At 54.1% G+C, this 8,560-nt stretch overlaps 2 protein-coding genes across 2 annotated transcripts; both read left to right on the top strand.

Annotated features, from left to right (window-relative positions):
• The first annotated feature begins 849 nt into the window (after positions 1-849).
• Positions 850-2,919, top strand: WHR41_09469 (uncharacterized protein). The gene is made up of 5 exons (XM_069378072.1): positions 850-1,072; positions 1,128-1,172; positions 1,224-1,612; positions 1,670-2,027; positions 2,083-2,919. The coding sequence occupies exons 1-5, from the start codon at positions 917-919 to the stop codon at positions 2,758-2,760; spliced, it is 1,626 nt and encodes a 541-aa protein (XP_069224898.1). The 5' UTR covers positions 850-916; the 3' UTR covers positions 2,761-2,919.
• A 511-nt stretch (positions 2,920-3,430) lies between these two features.
• On the top strand, positions 3,431-7,554 carry WHR41_09468 (uncharacterized protein; the record flags this gene model as incomplete). Its single annotated transcript, XM_069378071.1, has 2 exons — positions 3,431-3,561; positions 3,615-7,554. 2 exons carry the CDS (start codon positions 3,431-3,433, stop codon positions 7,552-7,554), a joined length of 4,071 nt encoding a protein of 1,356 aa, XP_069224899.1.
• Positions 7,555-8,560: the final 1,006 nt, after the last annotated feature.

Below are 8,560 nucleotides of genomic sequence, written 5' to 3'. Positions count from 1 at the left end.
TACGAGAGCTTGATCGTTAGGTAGATCTTAGGAACAGCTCATACGGGTGTCGAGCCTGTGCATAGCTTAACAGATCAATCAATCAATCAATCAATCAATCAATCATCAAAAGCCGTAAAAGACCAAGGTTGGGATGAACAGCAGCTCCGTGGCGAGCGCCCAGCAATTGCAACGAATCCAACAACAAACTTGGAATCCGATGTTAGCATCGAGAACGACGCTCTTCGGTAAATAGTCGACGGTGCCGAGGCTTCGTTGCAGCAGCCACCCGCGGCAGCTCGTTGAACGCCGTACAGTCCTCGCGAGGTGAGCTCATGAAAGAGATAGCCAGTGTGCAGGCTCGGCTAACGGAATCTATGACCGCTGCAATGGCAAAACAGCAGCAGGACCTTGACAGGCGGAAAACCGCGATGCTCGAACGTCTGATGCAAAATATCTGCGATACATCCAAGCGGGTCAACAAAAGCGCATCCACTACAGTCACAGCTCATGTTCTGTACAGTAACATCGACGGAAGCTGTGCAGTCTCTGCGGTCTGAGATGGTGGAGATGGCGTGTCGTCGCGGGAAGTTACTGCTGGTCAAGTCAAAATTTGGAGGAGCCTTTTGGCCGGACCAAAGTCTCTTCCGCATTCGTCCACACTGTAGGAGCGACCTGTCCAACGAGAATGCGGACGATGCCTTGCATCCCTGTCATTCAAGTTGGTCCATCGGGACGACAACCGCATTCAGATTTATCATCCGGCTCAACGTGTTGCATGTGATCACGCTGTCGTGACCGCACTCGGCGGGACGAACTGCTCCTTGCCTGATATGCCGCCTATATATTTCCTGTCTGAACTGATCTTGCAGAGCACTCTTGGTGGATCGACACCCTCATCTTACAATCGAGCGAAATTGCAGCGTGAGAAATCACTATGACGATTCAGACCCAGCAAGAGAAGGAGGTTGGCGAGCCAAGTGTCGTGGACTCGCAGCAGACAGAGCTCTCCTTGGAACCGAACGGGGAGCACGAGCCTTGGAAGCCAGACACAAGAGTCAAAAAAGCATTATGTGCACAGGCATTCTGCGTTGTGAGTGCAAAGAGATGATTAGTGTTGGACCACGAAACTGATTTCATCATAACAGTTCATCATCTCCCTGGACATGACCATACTCACGGCTACCCTACCGGTATGCGCATGTACAACGCCCGCGACGAAAAGCTGCTGACTCAATGCCTAGACCGTTGCTCACGCTCTCGGAGCCAATGCCACAGAGTCGTTCTGGATAGCTGCCAGCTATCTTTTGGCCAATGCGGTATGCCAGCCCACCATGGCCGCCCTCGCAGAAGCTTTTGGTCGACAGGCCATGTTTCTGGGCTCCGTCGGCGTCTTCACCGTAGGGAGCATCGCTTGTGCAACGGCTCCCTCAGTTGTCACGATGCTCGCTGGTCGCACCATTCAGGGCATCGGTGGAGGGGGGATCATCAGCGTGAACTTGATCATACTATCGGATTTTGTACCGCTCCGCCAGCGCTCCAAATACCAGGGCCTCATCCAACTGGTGTTCGCCCTTGGGACAAACATCGCCCCCATCATCGGCGGCGCAGTGGTCGATTCGAGTTGGCGATGGTACGATCACCAGGGGAGGAATGTGCTCTCACTTGCCCAATGCTAATACTTTTGAAGGATATTCTACATCAACCTTCCGTTCTGTGCAGTCGGCCTGGTGATAGTTCCTCTGTTCTTGCGGTATGAGGAAGAGGTCACGCCGATGCGCGAGAAGCTGCGTTCCTTCGACTGGATAGGGTCGGCATCTATGGTCGTCAGCTCCACCTTGTTCCTTGTTGGAATGAGCTGGGGTGGCAATAGACACAGCTGGAGAAGCTCAGCCGTTCTGGTGCCAATCATCGCCGGCCTGGAAGGCATGCTGCTCACGTTCTTCTTCGAGCGACATGTCGCCAAAAACCCCTTCTTGCGTCTTTCGATATTCCAACATTGGTCGGGAATTGTGGTGACTCTCTGCACTGTCATACAGGGCTACCTCGTGAGTTGATCGACAAGAAAAAGCTTCTCTCATTCGCACTGACAATCCGGTCCAGCTGTTCGCAATGACATACTACCTGGTCATCTACCTGATGGCTTGCCAGCTTTACTCGCCCATCCTGGCTGGCACTGGACTTCTCCCGTTCGCCATGACCGTGGTGCCAGTTAGCGGAGTGACGGGATCGCTGATTACTCGGATTGGACGGTACCGATGGTCTATATGGTCGGGCTGGTCGCTCAGCGTCATGGGCCTGGGACTGCTCGTCCTTCTCGGCCCAGGCACGCATCCGGCTGCTTGGGTCTTCGTTTTCATGTGCGCTGGAGCGGGACAGGGTCTGCTTCTCATCGGCCACTCGGTGGCCATCCAGGCATCGTGTAAGACAAAAGATGCGGCCTACGCTGTAAGCATGTACTCCTTCGCGAGAAGCTTTGGTCTATGCCTAGGGGTCATCCTCGGCGGCACGATCTTCCAGAACTTCCTTCGCGTGCGCCTTGGAAATGACGGTTTGCCGAGGATCATTGCCACCACTTTTGAGGCATACATCCCGATACTGCAAGCACTATCAAGTGAAAGTTCGCTGAAGATGCAGCTCCGGGAAGCCTATGCTTGGGCGCTCAAGATGCTTTTCGCTACATCCACTGGCGTTGGCTTCTTTGGATTATTGCTCAGCCTGACCATCGGCGATTACACTCTGGACACTGCTTTCATCCCCGAGCACTCGTTGAGGAAGTGACGCAGAGTGTCGGAAAGCCAGTCGCACACAGTCAAGGACTTTGCATATGGCATGGAAGCACAGCGAGAGATCCCAAGCAGAAGAATGGTGGAGATGGCAGCTTGAATTAGGTAGCGTTCTAGACAAATAGCTCTGACCGGAAAAGCATTTTTGCAGCGAGGTGTTCTCCTACATGGTCTTCATCCAAAAGCCCTAGCTGGTCTATTTCTACCGTAGAACAGTAGCTCAGCGATTTCACAGTGCTGTAGCAGGCGCGACCTAGTATAATGCATGATCGCCTTTCAGACAAAGATGGTAAAGTATCGGGGACTGGTGACGTTACTGTATCGATCGGAAATAAAGTCTTTTGTTGAGCCCGCCAGCTTGGTATACATCCTCAGCAGACTCGTGCATCGGGTGATCTCCACTGACATGTGAACCTGTCGTACATCAGGCGTGGAAGGGGACGTGTTTGGCAGCGAGGCTCCGCTCGATAGGCTCTTTAAGTTATCGCCTTCCGAGCGACCGCGACCACTGCGTGTCCTCGGCCGATATATCACATGGTCTGCAAGAGCTGTGGTGTCCCAAATTATTTCCCTGTTTGATACAGCACCATCTTTCGACGCCTTCACCCTGCGCTCCTTCTCATCCGAACATTCTGAAGGAGCAGCGTGGCGCAAGAGACGCAGCAATGACGGCAACGTCTACCGACGATGCCGAGAAAGATATCGAAGAGGTTTGCGAGGATGGAAGATGCATCGATGGCGGCATCCAAGCGACGGAGTTGTCGTACTGTGTTCGTTGCGACAGCACATACTGCAGGTACGAGATGAGGAAACGCCGCGAGGAAGTCAAATGCTGACATGCTTCATCAGTCACTGCTGGGCTCTTCAAGGTCCGCATAGACCCAAGAAGAGAGGGCCCGAAGGTTTACCGCACGAGAAGGTAGATCTGGGCGTCATCCGGCGATTGAGAGGTATACTAAACCCATCAACGGATCCTTTGGTGGTTCAAAAATCTCACCAAGAAGACGAATGGACCAAATGGTTCGGCGTGACTCGTGACAAAGAAGACCAAGTGCTGTTCGACGATTACGGACGTTATCTTACCCTCGTCTCCGATATTGCGCGCTCGACTAGCATGAAGACTCGTTATCCACAGCTTGTCTCTTTCGTCGGCGTCACCAACGCCGGGAAGTCCACTTTGATCAAGATGTTGGTTCACCGCGGACACGGCTGCAATAATGACATTGGCATCAAGAGCGACAAGAGCGACAAGAGCGACAAGAGCGACAAGAGCGAAAAGAGCGACAAGAGCGACAAGAGCGACAAGAGCGACAAGAGCGAAAAGAGCGAAAAGAGCGAAAAGAGCGAAAAGAGCGAAAAGACACTCGGCTCCAGCGTCGGATTTCCGTCCCCCGTCGTTGGTAGCGCTGTCAACGATGGCCTCGCCACCTCAGGCGACGTCCACCTTTACGCTGATCCAGCAACTCACACAGACCCGTTGCCCATCTTGTACGCCGATTGCGAAGGCTTCGAAGGGGGCGAACGATCTCCTCTGGGCTCACAGTCTCAGCTTGGCTCTCAAGAAAGCCAAAATGCCGCAACAAGAGCTTGGGTCAACACGCGGCGGGTCAGGTGGGCAGACACAGAAGAGCATCGTCGACGAGAGTACGCCGTGACGGTGCTATACCCGCGGCTTTTGTACAGTTTCTCTGACTGCGTCGCGTTCGTGCTGCGGAACCCAAAGACTTTTGGCTCAGCTGCGCTCACGAAACTTTTGGATTGGGGGGCAGCCGCATTGGAGAAGTCGATAAACCAACCAACCCTGCCGCACTGCATAGTAGTGCTCAACGGTAGCCATCCTGGCATCGAACCTGCCCAGTGGGATAGCCACCACGCCACGCAGAGCCTCCTGTCGTCTGTCAGCAACGCCTTCGATCGCATCGAGGGAGTGGCCCGATTCCGCCAGCTCGCTGATCACTGGCGTCGTCTCGGAAGAGAGATCAACTCCGTCAACGACCTCATACTGTGCTACTATGCCTCCTTCAAAGTCGTACGCATTCCCGCCGCACCGCAATACATGTTGATCAGTCAGCAAGTGGACAAGCTGCACGCAGCCATCGTCACGAATTGCCGGGCATCACACGAGGCGAAGCGACGCGCTCGCCTGCTGCTCGATGCCGATGAGCTGAATCTGTACATCCAGAGCGGCTTCGACCATTTCACCACTCACATCGAGGTGCCTTTCAATTTCATGCAGGTGTCACTGCGGCGGAACCCGATACCTCGAGATTTTGGTGGGCACATTCTACAGCTATGCGAGAGCCTGAGCGCTCGGATGCCGTCACGAGATGCTGCGAGAGTCGAGTCGGTTTTTGGCAAACTCAATGTTGTGCTGGCCTCTTGCGTTCTGCTGGACTGCGCCCGCTTCCGCAAAGGACAGCTGCACGAGTTGTTCAAAAGTTACGCCCACCATTTCGAGTTTGCCCTGACCGAATACCTCCAGTTACACTATCCTTGCTCGTTTGTCAGTACGGACGGACGGCGAAGATGCGTCTTGGTGAAAGTTCGGCACCAAACGAAAGGCCACCAGGATGAAAGTGGAATCATAGCAGCTGGGCAATACGAGTCCGCTCTCGAAACCGGATTTGCTCAGAAGTGCATGAAACAACTAGAGACCGCCATCAATGATCTACACCGAATGTTCTCCAAAGAGCTGGATCTTGCCGCGATGACGTCGAAGCGCACAGTGTACGCGGAAGAGCCGATCGCTTTCGCCATACACGTCGATCGATTGGACAGTTTCTACCGCTTTGTGGGACCGGCGACGTGGATCCGCAGTCACTCCACTTGCTTTTGTTGCCTGATGGATGTCCCACAGCATTCTCTTCCTTGCGGTCACGCGTTGTGCGACAGATGCGCGCGCGCGTGCGGCGACCTCACACAGTCTACCTTGCTGATCTCGTGGTGTCCCCTCCACCAGCATGCGACCCGATGGACGCGACCAAAAGTGGTCAAGTATAAGCCTCGAGGGGCAGGGGTGCGCGTGCTCGTCCTGGACGGGGGAGGCATCCGCGGAGTCGTGCAGTTGGAGATTCTACGCGCAATTGAGCAAGCGTTGGACGGGCATCTCCCAGTGCAGGCTCTTTTCGACTTGATGGTCGGGTCTGGAACTGGCGGTCTCATCGCGGTGGCCCTTGCGAAAGAGAAGACGTCCTTGGACCAGTGCCAAGAGGCCTTCGGTACCATATGCAGACAATCCTACAGTGTGAAAACACCAGGCGTCGCGCTGATCCATCGCGTATCCCATGCCCTACGCTCCCGTCCGCAATACGGGAGGTCGGGCATACGCGAAGCCCTCAAAAGCGAATTCGGTGAAAAAAAAGACTTTTTCGGAGAAATGGACCAATTTCGACCTGACGTTAGAGTTGCTGTCACATCCATCAACTTGACGAACCACAGAACGACGCTGCTCAGCAATTACCGTAGGCCGGAGCCGGATGATGCTTTCGAGACTCAGCACAATACTGACAGTGCGAGCGATTACGAGTACGATCGTCCAAACGATCCCGCCGGTGAGATGAAGACCTTTGAAGCCGTCTACGCAACGATGGCAGATGCTCGATACTTCGGAACATTACCTGCAGCCGCTGGCAGACAGTTCATTGGAATCAGGGCCGGCCGCGTGAAGCTCGCCGCTGCCGCACGCGCCGAAGCACGCAAGATATGGCCCGACATAGCCGAGCCCGATCTGATATTGTCCCTCGGAACTGGTCAGAACCGCGCAGCGGTCCTGGCGGAGCTGTTGAAGGGCCCGAAGACCAGCGATGCGCCAAGTAATGCACAGTGGCTCCGGAACGGTATCTCTGACGCATCAAGGATGGCAAAATGGTGGCTCAGGAGCGACAACGACGTGCTCGAAGCTGAACGCATGTGGCAAGAGTTTGCTTCCGCCCCGGCTCCGGAAACATCCGAAATCCTGCGTGGGAGACGGGTCCGTTTCAACGTCGATCTGGGGAAAGAAGCGCCTCCTGCTCAAGACCGCGAGAGTCAGATCCGGAGAATCTCGGCATTGGTCGGCGAAAAACTGCAAGAGTCGCACAGATCTACCGCCGTACGAAGTTTGGCGCATCATCTCGTGGCATTGTTATTCTACTACAATGAGCAAGCTACGACCACAGATGCCGCGGGAAGCAGACACACCGTCGGACGGATTTCTTGTCGGTACGAAGATCACAGCGCTTATGCAAAGTGCCTGGGGAAGGTTCTGGAGGATCGATGTTGTCCCGACTTCGAGCCGTTTTTTTCCATTCCTTCCGCATCTACTGGATCTCGACGCAAGATCTGCATGACCTCAGAAATACGGTCACAAATGATCGAACGAGGGGTGTTCCGGCTTCCGGATCTAGTGCTTCCGCTGCAAGATGAAAAGGTCGCGCCCTCAATCCGCCTCCATTTGCTACAACATGACCGGCTGGAGCCCAGAGGTTATCCTATTAGCCAAGTGCCTCGTCAAACAGTCGCCAATGACAACGTTGTGGAGGGTAAAGTTTCTTTCCCAAAGCTTTCGTCAACAGAAGTTATGCCGGCGCCTGAACAGCACTCGGCGAAACACGGGAGACATTTCCTTTGGACCCGACCATCTCGAGGAAACTTGATCCATGAAGAAGCGACACCAGTGGACAAGAGCCCTGCCTTCCCGGTCCCCTCGGAAAAAACAAGGCCGCCGCGACCGACGATAGAGGAGCAACTACCACCAGATGCAACTCCCTATGGGAACGACCAGCCTCCACCTTACGATGCTAGAGTCTGATGCTTGTAATGCGTCGCAAGCTTTTAGGGACAAAAAGCAACGAGTCGGCGTTTTGCCCGTGCCAGAGAGATTAATATAGATCAGTAGATCCAGATGACTGACAGTAAATCCACGACGAGTCAAGAATAGATGTTGCGCACAGATCCAACGTGACGGCACCAGTTTGCTACTGAAATTGTGAATACGCGCCAAGTTTTCGCATGAGATGCACATGCATGAACGTCGGAATGAAGGGCCATTTTTGTATGATGAAGCTTCTGCCAGATGAGGGCAATGCGGCCATGACGCCGCAACATTGGCTCCGGTCTGCGGCGTTGAGTTATGTAGCAGCGAGGGGCCATCATTCTGCCGCCCTTTTTCTCGGCCGTCGAGATCGATCGGGTGCATGAGCCTTTCCTGGACGGCGTATGGCCGCAGTCAGGGCATGGATCTACAACATCGTAAGGTGGCGTTATAGTCGGATCTGCTGAAGGGAACGGCCGAACCGCTGGCTGCTGTTACCGTCGTGCTCAGTCTCCGCCTTCACATGGTTTTGGGGAGATACTGTAAGTGGCAGGCGATGGAACCATTGCTCGCTTACGGAGCAGGCAATTCTTGCGGGACATGGCACAAAGATTACGGGCACGGCTGTCAACACGGGAGCGTCTCCACAACTTCAATGTATGCTCAGCCTCCTTTCATCTTCCGCTCACGACGTCTGAGCCCTGACTTCTTCAACGTTGAATATAACACCTTTGAGTGCACGCTATGATACGACTACAGAGCTTCGATGGACTTGTAATAGAAGTCGGTATGCAATGGCATGGCTTCTTGTGTTGATGTCGACTGGCCATATCCGAGAAGAAGCTAACGTGTTTCATCAGCACCCCGCGCATACCAGTACCCCGCGCACTCTCTCAGCATACCGGCACTTCCATTACCAAAAACACGACCACAAACGATCAGATTGATTGGAAAAAAATTCTGGTCTAGTCAATAGACATTTCTGCTTCGAGCTGGCATGTTC

Source organism: Cladosporium halotolerans, assembly GCF_011745625.1.
Source record: "Cladosporium halotolerans strain TM138-S3 chromosome Unknown Sca162, whole genome shotgun sequence".
Lineage (NCBI taxonomy): Eukaryota > Fungi > Ascomycota > Dothideomycetes > Cladosporiales > Cladosporiaceae > Cladosporium > Cladosporium halotolerans.
The sequence above is the reverse complement of the archived record's forward strand: the minus strand, read 5'-3'. Positions and strand labels throughout refer to the sequence as shown.